At 37.3% G+C, this 21,339-nt stretch overlaps 1 protein-coding gene across 50 annotated transcripts in view; it reads right to left on the reverse strand.

Annotated features, from left to right (window-relative positions):
- The window catches only part of EPB41L2 (erythrocyte membrane protein band 4.1 like 2), a 227,960-nt gene that overhangs the window by 34,105 nt on the left and 172,516 nt on the right, over nt 1–21,339 (reverse strand). For 22 of the 50 annotated variants that reach the window (XR_013416199.1, XR_013416196.1, XR_013416195.1 and 19 more), the window contains 6 exons: nt 21,037–21,134; nt 16,870–17,042; nt 11,356–11,528; nt 6,407–6,469; nt 4,354–4,500; nt 2,914–3,015 (listed from right to left, as the gene is read on the reverse strand). Coding sequence is in view for 38 of the 50 variants with exons in the window: in XM_077999413.1 (XP_077855539.1) it covers nt 2,914–3,015; nt 4,354–4,500; nt 6,407–6,469; nt 11,356–11,528; nt 16,870–17,042; nt 21,037–21,134 (756 nt within the window). In the remaining 12 variants the exon portion in view is untranslated. The remainder of the gene's footprint in view (nt 1–2,913; nt 3,016–4,353; nt 4,501–6,406; nt 6,470–11,355; nt 11,529–16,869; nt 17,043–21,036; nt 21,135–21,339) is intronic. The other 28 variants (XR_013416205.1, XR_013416204.1, XR_013416206.1 and 25 more) reach the window with 2 other exon arrangements.

The raw sequence follows: 21,339 nt of genomic DNA on the forward strand, positions 1-21,339 counted from the left end.
GTGGGGTGCCCTTCCCAGTGAGAGATCACTGTTTGGTGAGCTTAAAGAAATGCCACACATTTCATTATTCAATGATATACCTTCAAAAGTACCTTACAACTCAATGTATAAAATCTCTTAGACTCAGGAGAGAATAGTCTATGCAAATTTAAGTCATCATAATTTGTACAACACGTTAAGAGGATTACAATAGTTTTTGTTTTTATCAAAGTATTTTATTTAGTCTATTTTTTTTTCAGCAGACCAAGTCTATTATCTAGTGACACAGACACAAATTAGAACCAAAGGTAAATATTTTACAAAACTCCATTCTTAAGCTGTTTATGTTTTTGCCCTAAATATCATGCTTTCCCATAGGTATGTTCAGAGTTCAACACAAGCTCTGGTCTGCCAACTGTAACTTCACTCCATTCTCATATCAGATTATAAGTGAATAGTGACAATGCTATCAATGGGTATAACTACCAATGCACTTCAGTTTATAAATAATTCACTAACCAGGTAAAAGCTTTAAGAAATTTATAATAGTTATTTACCCATCAAAGATTAAATGACTTGGTTTCCAATTTTCTGCTCTACTCTCAAAATTGTTCAAATTCAAACTACAGCCACTTTGGAAATTCAATTTTTTTTTTTTTAAAGAAACTATTAATGCTTTTTTAAAAAACTATAAAAATCCATATTATAGAAATTTAGAAAAACTGTCAAATTATATACTTATGCATAATTTTTTAAATTTTACTTTCAGTAAGAATTACAATTCAAAGATAAAGGAGAACTCCTGCAGAATTAACAGTAAAATGAAGATACGACAAAGACAGAAATTGAAAAGGTACTCCAGTAAAGTCAAAACACTCCAGTAGACAAATGCTCATATACTTTCAACTAATAGTAGTATGTTATTTGAAGAAAAAAAAAAGATACAATGTAGGTGGTCAATAAATGTTTGTTGGGCAAACGGATGAATGGACGATTGTAATAAGAACAATCTATATGTATGTCAAAAAAGTACGTATTTTCCTGCATATATTGGAGGAAAAGAACAGAAAAACTAGTAACTTCAAGTACAGATAAACCATTTGGGGGCTTTTCCAGATTTAAATTTCACGTTAACATCACTTTAATGTGACTTCTATGACAAGATATTTTATACTGTACATTCCTAAAACATGAGATGCTTCTGGAGGACAGGTTATCACAAATACGTAATATTTCAAAGCATGTGATATTAAAGTCCTCATTGTACACATGGAGTCTAATTCGCTTTGGTTTCAGGCTAACCTTCAAAGTATATAAATATGTCACTTGGTTTAGCTTCATGACATTGTCTTTCTCCTTTGCAATGTTCTGAAAATATTTCATCTCAACTAGACCACAAACTCCTTATTTCTACTTATTTTGCCTCCTTCCCCAACCCCACTATGTGTTCTGATAAATACTCTCTACTAATTAATAGAATCTACTTTGTGGAAGGGAATCACTGTTTCCTTATTAATAATCTCTGCTCTCATTCACGGCCCCTATAATCTATTCCTCATCCAGTGCCAGGGGGACGCCTGTCAGACACAGGTGGGATTCTGCCACTACTCACCTTCAAACTCTCCAGTGCTTTCCCATCACTCCTATTGTACAATTCCAAACTGTTAGCACGGTCTTTAAGACCGTGATATGACCTAGGGTCTAACCTCTTTGAATTTTCCTTCCTTCATGCTGCCCCATGCTCACCAGGCCCATGTCATTTGGTCTTTCAGTTCCTGTGTTGTGGCTCTTCCTTACACGTGGATACATTTTCACATGTCCACCTGGTCATCATTAAGGTTTCAACTCAAATGCCATCTCCTCCTGACCACAATGACAAAACCGTCTTCCTAATCCCCTCCTAACACAACACTGTATTTCACCTTCTTAACATTTACTTCTTAGTGTCTGAAACTTTCTAAGTACCAATTAGAAAATTTTCGAATCACTGGCCGGGTGTGGTGGCTCACGCCTGTAATCCCCAGCACTTTGGGAGACTGAAAAGGGCAGATCACGTGGTCAGGAGTCCAAGACAAGCCTGGTCAACATAGTGAAATCCCGTCTCAACTAAAAACACACAAAAAATTAGCCAGACATGGTGGCGGGCACCTGTAATCCCAGCTAGACAGGAGAGTTGCTTGAACCCAGGAGGCAGAGGTTGCAGTGAGCCGAGATGGCGCCATTGCACTCCAACCCGGGCGAAAGTGCAAGACTGCATCTCAACAAATAAAAAAAAGGGACACTTTTCTAATTAACAATTTCCATGTCTCCTCCACTAGACTCCAAGCTCTCTAGTCCCAGCAAATAGACTGACCACCTGACTAAGTAAAATCAGTAGAAAGAGAAGAATGAGGATGTAAAGGCAATGGAAAGCGAACTTCCTCACCAATGTCAGAAATGTCACACATGCAAGAGCAGAGAGAGAGATGAGGGGCTGCTATGGTGCATCAAAATCTTTGTTCCCATTAAAAATCTTACAAATGAAAACTCAAAAGGTTTCCATATGTAATTAGTAAACTCATAATCTAAGGTACATACGTGGTTATTTTAACAACACAGCCTGCGTTTAAGTATTGTACAAACAGTGCATTTTCACATGAAATCAGTTTCCCGACTGTCAGCCACATACATCAAATTAGGAATCACTTATCACCTAAATTGGTGGATGTTTCTGTATTTCAAATTTTGACTTTTCAAGTGCTTCTGCAACATGGTATTTCTCATCCAACAATCCTATGCTTCTATACACAGGGGATTTAACTTTTTAAATGCTCAAAAATCATTTAAAAAAATTTTAGTATGACACACAGGAAAAAAGAAATCTTATGGCTGTGGATAGAAACAAAAGGAAAAGGGGAAAAAGCAAGAGTAGATCCAAGGGTGCAAGGTGAACACCTTGTCCGTCTCCTGAGCTTTTTCTTCAACTGTCCGTGTTGTCGGCATCAGGTACTTCTCCTTCACGGATAAAATATCCTTGAAAAGATGGTCTCCTTTTCTCTATTGTTTTAAACAATAGACATAATCAACAAATAAGACACATACATTACACCTATAGCAACACAAACATAAAACACTGACCCTGTGTGGGCCAATGACACACACCAAGAGAAGCGGCACATAATGGAAGGTGAAAGCCTTGGCATGGCATCAGACACCTCCAGAAAACACAACATTCTCGAATGGACTACTGAAATTGACATTTTTTATCATCTTCAGAAAAATCTGAAACTAAGAACTGAAGTTGTATCCAACTTCATAAGACTCTACCATGCATGTCTTAATATTTTCAAAAGTTCTGTGTTTCAGTTCAGCAATTCTTTTTGCTCATCTGTTCTTAAAGAGCTTTCTTTTTCAATGGCACAAACTTAGAAATTTAAAGCAACTAACAGCTTTTCTTTTTAAGGAAAGGTGAATAAAAATAGCAGTAGAATATCTAAATCAATGTCTACAATTTGGCGACATTCAAGTCAGACTTGATGCTGAAAGGAAAAAGATGAAATTGTAGGGTAACATCTTTATACCATTTTTTAAACTACAGATTAAATATAGTATGATCACTGTCTGCTCAAGTATGATAAATGAGCCCATGGAAGTTCTTGGTCAGTAAGAGGAGGGATTTGGAAGAATCATACAGGCACAGAGGCAGATGACAACGAATGGAGAAATATATTGAGAATATATCCTGAAGGCAATATGTACTCATACCAGTGGTGGGGAGAAGTAAACCATGAAAAGAAATAGAGTAAGTGAGGAGAAATGTTATGATTGAAAAACCATTTTAAAAACACAATTCTAACATTTCCTTACTAGGAAGTTTCAATATTAAGTTGTATCATGTATAATATTTTTCAAGTTTTCAACAGGGCTCATCAGTCTTTAAAGCTAAGTTAAACTCATTTTCCTCACAGTAATAACCTTAAACCACTCTAAAGATAGTCTATAGTCCTTTATTTATTATTTATTTATTTATATTAAGTAAATTTCCCTATTTCAGATATCAGTAACTAAAAAGCTTATTAAATACAGTATGTTAGTTTCTAAATTGTCCTATATAACAATTCATTATTACTACCAATTTACCTGAGTAAAATAGCGAAATTATCCTGAAACTATTTCAAAAGTATTTTGAAACTCATGCAATTTACCTAAGAACTAGGCCAATAACTATTACACTGTTAATAAATATTTAGTATTTAAAAAATTGTTAGTAATTACATAAAAATAATTAAATGGGAACATTTTATAACTTCCCTAGAATCAACATAGGAGATTAACAATTTAAGTTTTATTGAACAACTGGAGTAAGACAGAGCCAACAAATAGCTAATGACATACCCCTTGTGTCTGTAGGGACAGAGGTGTGATACGTCGTTTTTCCCATTCATTAGGGCGCGGCTCAGGTGTGGATTCCATAAAATTGCGCTTGAGTTCACTAATGCTAGCCTGATGTTTCAGTATGTCCTCCTGGGCCTTATCCAGTTCCTAGCAATACGTAACGTAACAAAGGGGGGAAAAAATCCAAAAGGAAAAAACCCAGTAGGACAAAAATAAAACCAAAAAATAAGACAAAGCAAACTTATGATTTTAAAAAACCATAGTAAAGCAAGAAAAATGCCAAGTCTCTAAAGCCATATTATTATCTATGAATAAGTTCATGAATTCATCAAAATTTGAAAATAAAGTCAATGCGTACTTCTTCAATGATTTACATTTTAAAGGATTCTGATTTCTTCTCTGTTTAGGATTTTTAAAGGAATAATTATTTACATTATTAGAAAGATGACATGGAACTGATCATCAAAATGGCTAATAACACTTCCTTCCAGTACCTGGATTTGAAATTCAGACTATGACTTTGTTCCGGCAAATTTACCTTTCTGATTAGGACTACTCATAAAATTGCATTCTGTAAACATAGTAAATCAAGTACAAAATAGAGAAAGGTAGAGACTCTGAAGCACAGTGGCTGGAAGAAAAAGCCAGACCAGACTCATCCCCCAACTGGAAAAGTCAAGGATTTTTTTGTGTGTTTGTTTTCAGGAAATTCCAGTGGTGGCTTTTAACTCTTAAGGAATAAAAACTACTGCTTCCAGAGGCTGCTTCTGTTTAGCCTCTTTATAAAAAAAAATGAACCACAGACTGGTCTCATGTACTTGCCAAGCACAAAAGTGGGGTCTAGCCTCCGCAATTGCCAGATGGTCCTTATCCAGACAAATATGCAAGAAAAACTACCAGGTCCATTTTCATGGGAGAGGCCCCATTAAATGGTATTTGTGGAAATTTTTCTGACTGGCTCTGATAAATAGTATTTGTGGGAATAAAAGGTAATTAGTGTTCAGGAAATGGTTTTAACCAAATTTTAAATATTTATTTATATTTCAAAAATCATAGGGCCACCTGTGGATTATAGCTTTCATCCCACTTTAAGGAACAGGTCATGCAACCAATAAAATTAGATATTCCATATTCATGCACAAGCATAGTAGCTCATCTATGAGCTTCTATAGCCATTTGCAAAAACTCATGAAAATCTAAAAATCTTTGCATGGCATGGAAAAATGACTATGGCTTGAGATCAGGCACATTTCTTGCATTGGTTGAAAGCAATGTTACTTATTACACTGTACAGCATTTTAGTAAGTTAAGCAAAAGTATATTTCCATCAGTTATCAAGCTGCCAAAAGCAACCAAACAGATTAGTCAGATTACTGAGAGCTGCAGTTCTCCATTGAATACATTGCCACATACTACTGTAAAATAAGAAGGGGAAAAAAAATGTTCTCATGTGACATGGGGAACATATTTTACATTCCTAATTGGGTGATTGGGCTTTCTTTTCCTCCTTTCCTTCTCTCTCACTTTTGCTTGTTCTAATTAAAATAATTCCTTTAATTAGCATATTCTGAAACAGAATACTGAAAGTGGACCACATTCCCAATCACGGATTTTAACCAAAAAAAGTGGGCATAGATCAAGATCAAGAGTCAAATGACTTAATGCCAGATCAATAAACAAATCTCTGTTCTGGTTAATATATATTAAGGATGAGACTGCGTTACTTCAGGTTGATGCCCTAGAGTTAACCCTTTAGGAGAGAATAGGTTTACTTGTAGAACAACTTCAAAAGTACTGGATAAAAACTTGATTCATTTGACTAAACTTTTTTTTTTCCCACTTGTCACTTTGAGAACTTCTAGTAGATACAGTCCTGCCTAAGCCACCTGAAAGGAACACCGTCGGGCTGGTAACATGCACTCCCAAGTTGAATTCCCCCATGCACTGCATGCACCGTGCTCGAAGAACATTGCCGGCCAGCCTAGGCGTGACCTCCCGTCCACAGCAGCCGGGCAGCCATTACGACAGAGCTGTTTTCTTAGATTATACAAACCTCCAACATTAAATTGCTATGTCTGACATAAATATTATCCCCTTCTACTCTCAAGGAATTTTTCTGTGAAATTAAATCACACACAGGGGGGGAAAGGCAAATAAACATAAGTGTATCAATCAGCAAGCACCAAAATGACCCAGAGTTCGACAGTCTAAGACATTAAAATAAAAGAGGAATACAAATCTTATGAACTTAAAGCCACAACAAGCACAACTCACAAATAAACCCTGAGCGTGGACCCTCCCCCCACAATACTAATGGCAGGCAGCAGCCATGAGATGTTTAACTTTAGGGAAAACTCAGCCACCTCTTCCAGCTGTGTTTCCTCTTCTTCCATCTTCGCCTGAAAAGTCACACAGCAAACGGCCAGAAAGAAGGGGAGTATTAGTGGAAACTCTACCATCAGTGCAAAGAAGCTGTATTTGAACTTAAATGGTGAACCAGTGTTACCAACCTTTATTGGGAGGCCCTCAGAAGATGCAGCGTATTAAGCCACTTTGGTCTTTCTTCACCTACAGTGTTGTACCAATGATGGAAATGATCCTTTGCAAAGGTGGAATGGAGGATGGAAGCTTCACTCTTTCTCAGTCCCTAGATTATGCTCTGCTTTTGAATATTTTGTACTCAGGAACAAAAATATGAGAGTGCAAAAATGGCATAATTCAATCTGTTCTAATTTGAAATGTCTAAAGCAACTAGTGATGGGGTAAAGCATAATGATGTTAAATTTGTTTTTAGCTTTATATTGGTGAACAAATGTTCAACCTATGATTCAGTTTGTTAAATATGGATTTCTTTCCTGGCTGGGGGTGGGGGATTGGCTTGTTTAACTAGTTTCATATTAAAATGGTGGGTATTTAAAAATAATCTTTGAAATATAACCACTTACATAAAATTCTTTAAACAAGAACAGCTTTTCATAGTTGGACATTTCTCAATATCTGATGATTCAAAAGAATGAATGTAGAAGTTTAAAACTAACAAGCACTGACTGAATTTTGACTCAATGGAAAAAATGGTGAGAATACAAATATTGACTCCCTTATCAAAGGCAAATCATTTAACCTTTACAGGTTAATTCCTAATATATATCCTTTTCCTTCTTTATTAGGATGATAGTGTTAAATCTGAGAGTTCAAAAGGTTTTCCTTTTTAACCACTCATAGTATTTTTCAGAGGTAAGCAAGGAGCTCAGAGTCTTTATCAGATGTGAAAAATGAGACATTCAATCATCTGTTAAGAAACATCTTCCAACTCCTTGGTCAACACTTAATTCCCTAAAATGTTGATCTTTGATATTCCTCAGGTAAACTTTTTAACAATTGTGGTTTCTCCTACAATGCATACTCACTGCATTATCTTTACATTTTTCTTTACGTTTGCTCTAAATTTTGTCATTTACTCTGTGTAGTGGTAGTGTCCACAGAATATGAGGCACTAAATCACCAGGCCACATTTAACAAAATAATCAAAAATATATTGTACATGTTAATGCTGACTTAGTAGCACAGAGGTAGGATACTTAAAAAAAATGTGCCTTATATAGGGGTAAAAATCCTCAAACCAAACACCTATTTAAATAAAGCAGCACTAAGAGGCCCAATCTTAGTGTTATATAGTCTAAATATTCAAAAAAAGCCATGTGTTACTTCTCACATACATTTGTTAAAGACAATAGAATAGTACCTTCCTTATAAAATACCCTACAGTGACTCTTATATATAATTACATAATTTAAGGTTAGAAAAAAAAACTAGCTAAAATTCATCTGGTCTCCAAATACTACAATAATAGGGATATAAGGAGCTTTTGAGATGAGACTTACTAATATCAGGAGTAAAGGTTACAGATACATCCTCATAGATGCAAGAACACATTTGGGTTTCCAACAAGAGAAATAATAGTACTAAGGACTTCTACTAAGATACATCAAGAACAGTTATGTCCACTGCATCCTAAGTTCTATATCAAAACAAAAATGTTCCATCCTAAAGGAACAGCATTAATATCTGTTTGCAAAATGGAGAGACCCTGTATGGATTGTTACGGGCAATACAGGTTCCCTCCTCCCCCACACCTTCTGTTACAAATCCAGTTTGAGCTAGATATTTGTAAAATAATCCTACAATTTTGCTCCAAACTTAGAATGTGTGGACCTGGTCAACGGTATCAATGAAGGAGAAGTGTCTACACTTATTTCTCATGCACTAAAACATTGTGTGTGTGAAAATATGCAGGTATTACTATGTTGAGGGTAATCAGTGGTGAAATGTATGCACACATTTACACTCTATGTTAGGAAGGGTTTAAGATAAAGTGTATTGTGTTGACTCCACAAACTGAACTTATGTGGGCATGCCAGCAACTACTTCCTCTTCCTCTAGTTTGTCATTCAAGTCACAGTCATAAGAAACATTAAAGGAGGCGGCTTTAGCCTCCAGACAGCAGAGGCATAGAGCCAGAGGAAGGGAAAAGGCAAGAGAAAAAGGAACTGACTGAGAAGCAGACAGAAGTAGCCCAAAGATGAGGATAAGGGAAGGAATGAATGAAGGGGAGGTGATTGGGACATAGTGCTGCACACCAGCGGGGAGGAAGGAGACCCAGACCTTGGGGAGGCTGGGGAAAGCAAGATATCCATCTTCATCAAGAAGGGAGGGGAAGCCAGAGGGAAAACATTTGGAGAAACTGAAGGAGAAGTAACCAAACTCAGAATCACTGTTGTCAGCTGCTTTAAGAGTCTTCCCATGGATGGGAGAAGGGCATTCAGGCTGAGAAGGGGCTATGGCAGAATCCAAGACCAAATCAGGCATAGCAACTTCAGAATCCCCCTGCTCGGATGTTTCACCTGTGGAAAGGTGCTCTAAGCTGTCTAGTGTGATCTGGTCAGCCTCCCCAAAGGGGTCCTCCTCTGAAATGTCTGAAAGCAAGTCCATTTCAGGGACAGGCAATAGGTTTGGGGAAAAAGATGAAGCACGGTGGATGAGAGGTGAAGGTGGGCATATGGAAACAGTCTATTCTCAAGTGCAAACCCATGATTGAATATGAAATTACACAACGGATACAACCAAAGGAAAAACAGATGCAAGAGAGAAAGAGGACAAAAGAAAAAATGAGTAGTTAGTGAAAACTTTTACTTTAAAGAAGGGATTATATTAACACAGTGTAGTTAGAAATGAATTAAATGACCCATTTTTAAAAAGACTAGACTACTTGTGTCACATAAAATTTATACATATTGACTCATTTAATTATTTTCAAACTGATTGCAAATAAATCCCATGAAACTCAAACAGCATTATTTACTTTTAAACCTGGTTGCTGACAGACACTCAAAGCATTAGCAAAAATACCAGTGTACCCAGTTGTTTGCCGAAGACAAGCAGGATTTCCTTTAAAATTTAAAAGACCTTTTTCATTGTTTAAGGAAAATAACAAGATATGTCAAGTTAACTAGGCAAAATGGAACAGAGATATTCTGAAATGCTGAGCTCTTCTGTTTCTGATGTAAGCAGTCACTCTCCTGGGTGCCTTGTTAGCAAAAATTTTTTAAAAACTATCCTGAAAACTTGTCAGCAATTGAAAGAAACCTTGTTGGACACAATTTCTGTTATTTTTAAATGAATTCCCAACCAAATCATTTTTCCATATGACAGTCACAAATTCTTTAACAATGGAATGTCGATGATTTGATGTCACTTGCTATACAAGTAGCACTTGACCTTGTGGCACGAGACTGGGCCCATGTGGTGGTTGGTCTCTGAGACCTTCTCCATGCTGGGCCTCAGAGGTTATCAGAGCAGCAATACCTGAGGCACTGGCAGCTACGTCATCTAGCAAGTCTTTATACATTTATGTCTTTAAAATTTTGAAAGTTAAAATTTAGAAAACACTATACAGCCGGGCTCAGTGGCTCACACCTGCAATCCCAGCACTTTGGGAGACTGAGATAGGTGGATCACTTGAGGTCAGGAGATCAAGATGAGCCTGACCAACATGGCGAAACCCTGTCTCTACTAAAAATACAAAATTAGCTGGGCGTGGTGGCAGGCACCTGTAATCCCAGCTACTTGGGAGGCTGAGGCAGGAGAATTGCTTGAACCTGGGAGGCAGAGGTTGCAGTGAGCTGAGATCGAGCCATTGCACTCCAGCCTGGGCAACAAGAGGGAAACTCCATCTCAAAAAAATAAAAATTAAAATAAAATAGAAAACACTATGAATCAATATGATGGATTCATTTGTTTTTATCTGTGCTTACTTCCAATGTTACATGCAAAAAAAAAAAAAAAAAGTCACTTTGTGTAGAAAAGAGATCTGAATTTAAAGGCTTCTCAAATCAATATTCAAGTGATGTTACTGCCCAAGGTAACAAAAGATAACAGTGACACATTTGAGAACACAATATGGGTTACTTCTCCATTTCACTATGGTGTACGCACAAGATAAAGCCAAAAGCAACACACCATATTCTCACTCTCTATTCACAAAACAATTACCCTTTCTTAAGAATTTCATTAAGTATAGATTATTAATGAAAAATACCTTTGTTTATAAAGATTATCTTTGGTGATTTCAAAAAATTCAAGTCAATAATTAAAACCATCAAGAAGCTACATTTTAAAATTTACTTGGACCAAATCAAAAATAAATTTCAAATAATCATAGCTTTTCTACTTTGGGGACTCAATTAGATAAGGTGATTATGAGGACAGTCAAAAAGGCCAGTAAATTACTTACTTGCATTAAAATAATTTACATTGAAATATTCTGCTTTGAACCACAATCAAACAAAGGTTAGAGACCACTATGCATATCTGAAAACAGAAATGACCAACAGAGAACATAGAACAACTGATTTTAAATACTTGATTTCTGAAACAGAAAATACAACAGATAGCCTCTAGGTTAAGTAAATGTTTAAAACCACAACCTGTGTGAATTTACCATACCTTTCCTTCAATGAGCTGTAAATGTGGGGCTTTAGCTGGGCTTCTCACTTCCCTCCTGCCGTCCCCATCTTGTACCACGGCAATGCTGACAACTCCAGGGCCATAGGCTGAAATCTCCCCAGCAGCATCAGGAAAATCCTTCATAAGACTTTGGTCCACGACACCAATCGGAGCTAGTAAAGAGTGACAATTCTGGATTATTTTAGGACATGTGAATCGTAAACTTTATGGAAAATTTTCCCCTTAAAGAGAGAAACAGGAAGCATATAAACAGTGAACAGGAACAGAGACATTGCTTGAACTCTGAAAATACCTACCATATAAAATAAACAAATTTTTAAACGTTTACCAAATTCTGAAAGTATTCTGAGTTTTAATGCACTGAACTACACCAGGGTCTCAAATCACAGGTATTGGAAGGATATAGTCAGATCATGGAACCGGCCAGTAGGAGGAGCTCTAAGACCAGCTGAAACACCAGAGTTAAGGCAAACAGAATTACGAGGTAAGCAGTATTTTAACTCTTTGGTCTCCTCTGATTTATTTCTGAATCTATCTATTGCAACAAATGATTATGCAATTATTAAGATGATTTGCTCCAACAAGTTTTAAGAATTGCTCCATGAAGGAAACTTTAATTTGAATACTATTCAAAAGATAAAATAGTAAATAAAAGACAGTAAAGGTAAATTGTAAGGATTTTAACTTCTGTATTTATATTCAGTATTTTTTATTTTTTAATCCCCTTCCTCAATGTCTCAACATGAACTATGGTAAGTCTATACATAGACACCTCCCTCATCCCAGAAAACCTGGCCCTCCTGTGCTCTCTTCTCTCCTAGAGACAGGCAGAAATGTATATTGTATTGAAAATTCTGGGCCGGGCGCGGTGGCTCAAGCCTGTAATCCCAGCACTTTGGGAGGCCGAGGCGGGCGGATCACAAGGTCAGGAGATCGAGACCACAGTGAAACCCCGTCTCTACTAAAAATACAAAAAATTAGCCGGGCGCGGTGGCGGGCGCCTGTAGTCCCAGCTACTCAGGAGGCTGAGGCAGGAGAATGGCGTAAACCCGGGAGGCGGAGCTTGCAGTGAGCCGAGATCGCGCCACTGCACTCCAGCCTGGGCAACAGCGTGAGACTCCGTCTCAAAAAAAAAAAAAAGAAAGAAAAAAGAAAATTCTGTCATATTGCAGATCAAACCAAGACTACCTCAAACATTAGCAAGGCAGAGTAGTAGGTGGCAGGACTTCTGTCCATCTGTAGCTCCTCCCCAAACAACAGAACTACACAAGGTCATTTCACTTTACATAAAGAGTACTCTACAGACACCATGAAGTTTACTCTGCTTCCATGTCCCAAGGGAAGCCTGGTCAACACAAACACCTTTAGACTGCAAGCTCTTAGAGGGCAGGATTGTGTGTGAGCTACCATACTGAACTTGAGAGGCCTCAAGCACTTTGAATACATGTATCCCAAAATACCTCTCAATCCACAGCCTTCACCTGCCCTGTCCAAAACTTAATTCTTTCCCAGTCCTGCTTTTTTCACAAAATGCTCTTCTCATATTTGCTCCCATTTGCTTGAACCGGGAACATGGACATCTTCCAGGACTCTACCTTCACCCCTTAACACCAGCAAGTCCAACAAAGTCCTTGCATATATTTCTAAATGTGGCCAGTTCTTCCCATTTCTAATTCTACCACCTCAACTTGGGGAGATTTTCCCAGCCCTTAAATACTCATACTTGCAATGCCCATACCAAATCACAGTCAACATTAGAATAAATTTGCATTTTACATTAAGTATAGTTATTTTCCAGCAGTTTTGTTGTTGTTGTTTTGTTTTTGAGACAGTCTCGCTCTGTCACCCAGGCTGGAGTGCAGTGGTGCAATCTCGGCTCACTGCAACCTCCGTTTCCTGGGTTCAAGATATTCTCCTGCCTCAGCCTCCTGAGTAGCTGGGATTATAGGCACGCACCACCACGCCTGGCTAATTTTTTGTATTTTTAGTAGAGATGAGGTTTCACCATTTTGGTCAGACTGGTCTCAAACTCCTGACCTTGTGATTTGCCCTCCTCGGTCTCCCAAAGTGCTGCGGTTACAGGTGTGAGACACAGTGCCTGGCCTCCAGTGGTTTGTTTTCTAATAAAAAAAACTTCTAACAAGATTTAAATAATTTTCCCTTGGAAAGTATATGGCTATGATTAATCCTTTTGCTTACAATTATGATTTCTACACACCTATTATACATACTCAGAAATTTTGCAAAACGCAAAAATCTGACCTAGAAATGGCTTCAAATGTAATGCTATTAAAATATGAATATCAAATTAAAAGTTATTAAAGTTGACAAAATGCTGACTTTGCATACTTTTAAATACTTATTAATTTCAGCATGCAGTTTCTTGTATTTTGGAGCCGATACATTTATTCGGGTCTTAAACATCTGAGAAGATTGTAGGCCCTGGCACAGAGCCCAAGATACCAAATGGCTAATTGGCCTACTCCCACAAAAGGGAAGACCACCATTGCTTTCACCTGGGCCATTCCTAACCAGCCTGCCTGCTTCCTCGCTCAATCTAATTGCGCTCTTGCATCAAATGATTTTTTTAAACAAGATAACACTGTGCTCTTGTGTGCACATAAACCCACACAAACCCTTCAATGGTTTCCTAGAGCACATGGAATAAATAAAATCCACATTCTTCACCATGGCCTCCACGGCCCTGTATGATGTGACCCAGGCTTACCTCTCCCGCCACTTCCTAAGATCTGACTACACTTGCCTTCTTTCTGTTCCAGGACTGTATCCAGCTCTCCCTTGCCTTATAGCTTCATCGTTGCTGCCTCTGCTACCTGGAATGCTTTATTTTTAAATATCTCTTGTCCTTTCCTTGGCTGCCTCCTTCTCATCCTTCATGTCTCAACCGACCTGGTTCTTCCTCCGACAGGCCTTCCTTCGCTGATGATCCTATCTAAGTCATGTCCCTGTTCATTATACTTTCCACCGTCAGGAAATCACTGGTTCCTCAACCCCCAAATGCATCTCAGTTGTTGGGTCTCTCAAATGACTGATTTGCCTTCTTTGGGGTTTGATTTTCTAATCTCGGAGGAGACGCCTTGTCCTAAAACAGGTGTTCTACATTGATTTTCATTTTGATATTTGATCTTTAGATTGAATCCCGGTTTTCACTTGCCATGTAATCGTAAGAGGATTTATTTTAATTTGCCAAACTTTAAAGTGAGGCTTATATACCTAAATCATTCGCCTCACTTATAAAGTAAACAGGAAAAGAAAATACAACACATGTCAACTACAACAACAAATGGTATGTTGATAAAGAGTGGCAAAGAAAATAAAGCTCAGTGCCAGGTTACAGCCTAGCTTTGCTTTGGGGGAAAAAACGGAGAACATAAGCCCTAATCAAAGAGTTCACTGGCTGTCTGGTCATGTATTGGCATTAAAAGCCTCCTATTTTTCACAATAACACAATAATCCTTTTGATGACTTACCCATCTGATGAATTACGGTGTCCAAAACACAAAGGGAAAAATAATGGATTACTGTGCCATGTTTGTTGTTTTTACTTGTAAAAATCATTGTTTTCAGATACAGACCTCCTATAACCCTCTGCACTAACTGCCCATACAAGATGGTGGGTTTCCTGGAGCACAGTTTGTATACCTCAAAGAAAATGCTGTTTTACTGCTCTTTTTAAATGCTAAACTTTGCAATATAAGAGTTATATAGCCTCATAGTTTCAAACAAATGCTGAAAACAGACAGTGTTCAGAAAGAGCAATGATTTCTCTCAGGGCACTAAACAACAGTGACTGCATTTATTCAGTACTTGTATAAATTCTCTGTGGCAAGGGGCAAGACTTGTGAAATATTTACATGGGTTGGCACATTTTTCAGATTTAGCTGGAAAAGTGCTCAGTTGTTGAAGAGCTAAAATGATACTTTAGCAGCTATAGTACCTTAATAATTAACTGAATTTAAATCATTTCCACAATTTTGGAAATTTGTTTAAAGCACAGTTCACCATCCCCTCATACATTTCAGGATTTAATAACTATATACCAAAATCCCAACCAACAAATCCTGGCAAATATCTCTATGTGTCCACCTGCATTTGTTTTCCAAGTTTTTTTCTAGGAAAAGCAGATGAAGGCAATGCATATGAATCCTTCACTATTAAGAAAGTTTTTTTTTTCATCTGTTAGCATTATCTTGCCTGTTCTACTCTAATTATTTAAAATATAAGTTGTTCGAGTTTATATTTCAGAAAAATATAATAAACAAGAAAAAGGTTTCCGCTAATAAGTACTAAAATATAATTTTCAAATTTAGTATTATTATAAATCTATATATATACATATATATATTTTAGTTCAATCAACCAAAACTGTTGGAAAACTGTTTCTTTGGGTAGAAAATTATCCATACTAATCATTTTCTATTACAAAGAAAGAATATTCCTTCATAAGGCATTCTAATATAAATTTAACCTTAGCTCTTTTATAGAAACCCTATTTTTAACCCATTTTGGACCACATAATTTATATATATATATATTTTTTTTTCTCCATGTGTAGTTTATATAAAACTTATTTCATGTGTAGTTTACAAAAAAACTTCAATTTGTATCTAATTAGAATTCTAACAGAAAAAAAAATTCACATTTATACATATTTTCCCTTGGGTTAAAGAACAAACACATTATATTTACTTTTTGTCAAAAAGCTGTATTTAAAATGAAGCCTTTGAAGCTACTAAAGCTTTCTCATATGATGCAAAGTTTGGTAAGCTTCAGTAAGTTGTTTCACTCATGAACATTTGCTGATGAAGGGAATGTTTTATGTTCCTCTGAATTAAGGTTCATATGCTACCATACCAAAAAACCCTTAGAATTACATTTTCCCATTAATTAACATGTTCAGGAAATTGAACATAAAACACATCACGATCAAGAGAAATCAGTAAAACAAACGTGTCCAACATCTCATAAATGAGAACTCTTAACGAATATTTGTGTGCACTGACAATACAGGTTGAGTATCCCTTATCTGAAATGTTTGGGACCAGAAGTGTTGTGGATATCTAGTATTTTTTGTATTTTGAAATATGCCTTATATATACTTAGCAGCTGAACACCCCAAATCTGAACATATGAAATCTGAAATGCTCCAATAAGCATTTCCTTAGAGCATATGTCAGTGCTCAAAGACTTTCTGATTTTGGAGTATTTCAGATTTTCAGATATGGAATGTTCAACCTGTTTAAAAAAAAAAGAAAAAAAGAAAAAAGTATGACAACTTCAAAAAACAGTAACAACTCCAAAACACAACAAAATTATTTTCTTGTAGGTGTAATAGCATTTTATTTACTCGGGGAAAAAATGGCTATCCCTGTAGGGTGTTTCTGGTGGCTTTATTAACTGGATTAACATTTTCTGACCTCACTGGATTAGAGAAAGATGAATGAAAATCAAAATTATCATAAATGTGTTTACCTCCATCTAGACTCCTGGAGACCCGTTTACTAGAAGTGCGCTCAAAGTGTGGTGCTGGCCTATCTATGAGGGTGCTGGCCTGGCGGGTCTGTGCTTGGGTGCGGCCACTATAGCGGAATTTGGACCCCAAGGTCAGGAACTTGGCTTTTGGTGGCTGCTCCGGGGAAACAAGTCTATAGGAGGAAAAAAAGAGACAGAGAAAGGGGAAGCAAAATTAGATTTTATGAATTTTTTAAAAAAAACTTTAAAGCTATGTACTTTCGTATCTCATTTTAAGTATGATTACTCAAAAACTAAACTTTCTGAAGAACATTATTTATAAACCCTCCTACACCCACAGCTTTATGATGATGATGATTAAATCCACATTCATGTATTCATGAATGATGTTCTCCTCAACCTTAGCAAAGAAACAGCTGTTCTCAGTATATCAAAGGTTATTTATTTGTGTTAGCTTAAATCATTTATATAAACACATGTCTGAATTTTTGCTTCTAGCTATAAGCGCCAAGTAACAATCCATTACCATTAGTAATTCTTAATATTTATGCCTATTTCTCCTGGGGAGAAAACATCTAACTCAGGAATCTGTTCCATTAAGTGATTCTTTCCCATGAACACGCCACACAGTGGATCTGTAGAGATGGCTAACATCCCTTCTTGCCAGCATAATTCTACTGCTTAATCCCTGGGTTCATAATGAATGAACTCAAACTTTCTTGATGTCAAATATTCCCAGGCTTATACAAAAGCATGTTTTTAGTAAATGGGGCAATCTTTTTGGGAGTTCAACCGAAATTATTTTGTGCTCTTTGATCAAAAGTTGATAAATATCTTAACAGAAACACAATCTCAGAGCTCTTAATTGATTAAATAGGAAGACTTTCGTTGACAATTCAAAAATATGAAGAATTCCACCAAAACTTTTCCTATCATTTACTATGGAAGAGTGATTTCTTAAAGAACTCTATCATTTCAAGTATTTCTAGACCCTCTGTAAAATTTTTTTAGAAATTGCCTTCTGCAATAAAGCAAAAAAAAAAAAAAAAGGAATCCCTATACAACACTCAGAATGGCAACAGGCTCTATTATATACAACGATTAGAATGGCAACAGGCTCTATTATATACAACACTTAGAATGGCAACAGGCTCTATTATATACAACACTTAGAATGGCAACAGGCTCTATTAAATGCTCCAAGCAAGGGTGTCAGCTCTATTCATTTCATTTCATTATTTCTTTCATTTCATTTTTTGAGGAGTCTCGCTCTGTCACCCAGGCTGGAGTACAGTGTTGCAATCTCGGCTCACTGCAACCTCCACCTGCTGGGTTCAAGTGATTCTCCTGGCTCAGCCCCTCGAATAGCTGGGATTACAGAGGTACACGCCACCACGCCCAGCTAATTTTTGTACTTTTTAAAAGTAGAGACACGGTTTCACCATGTTGGTCAGGCTGGTCTCAAACTCCTGACCTTGTGATCCACCCGCCTCAGCCTCCCAACATGGTAGGACTACAGGCATGAGCCACTGTGCCGGGTCGTATCAGTTTTATTATTACATCCTTGTTCCACTAATATCAATCTAGCTGATTGGCTATCAATTAATAGACGTGTTTATAGATTAATGGCTTCAATCTGCAAGCCACTGTAATTTTCTAAAGAAATCATTTGTACCTTTCATGATAAACTGAAACAGAATAAATTCCACTGATCTGATTCAAAGCAATCTACAAAGTAGGACTGGCCCTTTGTGTTAGACATATTCTTTTTACAGTGTTGTAAGCAACGTTATGCAAGGTTTAAAAATTTAAAACTGCTCTTGTTAACCATTATATCAAAAGTTTGCAGGAGCAAATTGGTCTACTTTTAAATTGGATTCCATGGTACATTAGCAAAAATGAGGAGGCTTGAGGCTTTGCACAACTAATGCATCTCAGAAACTCCTGCTAGAAGAATACAAGAAGAGGACAACACACAGGTGAGGAATACAGGTCTCAGAATCAGGCGGCCCGGCCCCCATCTCTGCTCAGATGCCTGGCTGCTGTGCTCCTCCATAGGCACCAATCTCTAAGAAATCAGTTGTCTTGCCTAGGGCGAGAAATAGACTACCACGATATAAAGCAATCAATTCTGTGTCTGACTCTAATAAATGTTTGAATGCTAGCACTTGTCATTTCTAAACAGATTATTGCTTTTTTTTTTTTTTTATCATTATGTGACAGGGAAAGCTGCTGTCTGCCCAGTTTGGACCTGTGTCATAAATGTCATCTACTAGCTTTACATGAGCTGGCTCAGGTTGTCTGTCTGGAGGAGAAATTTGTTATGGCTACCCAAGAAAAATTATAAAGTTTTCAAAGATTTATATGATCAGTGTAACTGAGTCGGAGGGATTCAAGTATATTTTATGAGCTATATTTCTCCTCAAAAATTAACATATTAGTCTTGAAAAATAGACACTAGTCAATTTAACTTCAAGAAATAATCATTTGTGCCAGCTGATAATTCACATTAAAAATAGCAAACTGTGGTACCAAACTAATAATAATAATAATGGTGAAGATAAATCTTATGATATGCCAGAAATGGTTCTAAGTTGTTTCATGTGTTATCTTATTTAATTTTCAAAACAATCCTATGAGGTAGATACTAGTATTACTATCACATACGGCTGATGGAAGTGAAGCAGAGAGGTTGGTAACGTACCACGGTCACACAGCTCGTATTTGGTAGAACAGTGTTAGACTGTAAGTCCAGAGCAAAAACCTTAAAGGTGAAGGATCTAGATACACAGCTAGCTAAACTGCAGTGATAGAAAACTGAGGAAATGGAGAAAACAAAGATAAGCAAACTCATGTAAAAAATATGTCCTTGAAGAAAAGCATAAAAAGAGAAAAGATATAAGATAAAGATGGCTAGATGATCAAAGATTTTATATAATATATATATATATATTTGTTGTTGTTTTTTAAAGAGCAAGATGTGGACATATTTTTTAAAGAGCAAGATGTGGACATATTTATTGGCCAAAGAAGCTAAAGGTACCCACTAGAGAATAAATAATTTACAAATTATTTTGTGAATTTTGCCTCATTTGTGAGGCATGAAATGAGGGATCAAAGCAGAGGAATGATGATCTCCTCCTTGAGACAGGAGAAGAGTGAAAGAATGAATGGGAGGAGAGAGAGGCGATGCTTCATTAAAGACAAAAGGGAAGAAGGGAAGGTGCATGAAACCAAGAACACTCATGACGCACAGCTTCGACTTTCAGTGACCGGCACAGTGGAGGGCATCAGAAGAGGAAGCAGGGGTGCCTAGGGCCTCACGAGGACAATAAGCATTTGGAGTGGCAACGGAAGTCAAAGGACAAATTGCTTGCCTAGCAGCACTGAGGATCCAGCTCATGCTGGAAATTATTTATCTGTAAGAGCACTGATCCATACAGTTGTGCTATTTTTTGTTATATAGACTAACTGCATGTGTCACAACAATTGTACTATTTAAGGTAGCACTTGACAGCACAGGTCCAAAAGTGGTGAGGTCAGGACACAGGACTAATCCAGGACTAGCCGACAGACAAGGTAAATGTGCAAAGAGGAGAGTAGTTTGAGGCGGTCATAACACTCCTGACAAAGCAGGCAGACCACAGGGTTCAAGTTGGTTTGGGAAAGAAGTTAAGTCAGGAGGCAGCTGATGAGAATATCAAAGTGAAACCTAAGAGGAGGGATAGTGGAAAGTCAAGAATGGCAGCAGGAATGAGGCAGTGTGGCTGTGGTGGAAGGAAAGGTGGTTAGTCAGAAAGTACAGTTAGACAGCTGCAGGGGCAGCTCAGTTCTGAATGATGACAATGCATGGACAGAAATGGACCTGGGAGGGACTGCAGACAAAGGAGAAGAGGCGAGGGGAGAAAAGAGTCCAAAGGCAGGGGGGGAATGCATCTGCCACATTTCCCACCACTACCACCTCCTAATTCACAGAGGTTACTAAAAGCAATACCAAGCTGTTTTCTTTCTTTCTTAGAAAAAAAGAGAGATGGAGTCTCACTATGTTCCCCAGGCTGGCCTCAAACTCCTGGGGTCAAGCCATCCTCCCACCTCAGCCTCCTGAGTCAGTGGAATTACAGGCGTGTGCCATTATGCCCAGCTTCTGAGCTGTTTTCCTAAAATTACCTGTAGAAAGTATGATGCTCCACGCACACTTTCCATAGTCTTTTCGCTGCCCGGTGGTTGGGCAGTTTGAATCCAATAGTACTCTCAAACTGTTCCAGCTGGAATAAATTCATACAACAAATCAGCACATTTCCTTAAGAACTGACTAGAAGTCATGGAAAAGCATGGATTCAGATGTTCCTGTTAGAAGCAATTATTCTTCTCAAAAAAGGTAAATATTGTATGTCTAATATGATCATATAAAGATGAATTTCATAGACTGCAATACTATTTTCTACAAAAAGCAAGTAACAACTACTCACA

Source organism: Macaca mulatta, chromosome 4 (genome assembly GCF_049350105.2).
Source record: "Macaca mulatta isolate MMU2019108-1 chromosome 4, T2T-MMU8v2.0, whole genome shotgun sequence".
In the NCBI taxonomy this organism is placed as follows: Eukaryota; Metazoa; Chordata; class Mammalia; order Primates; family Cercopithecidae; genus Macaca; species Macaca mulatta.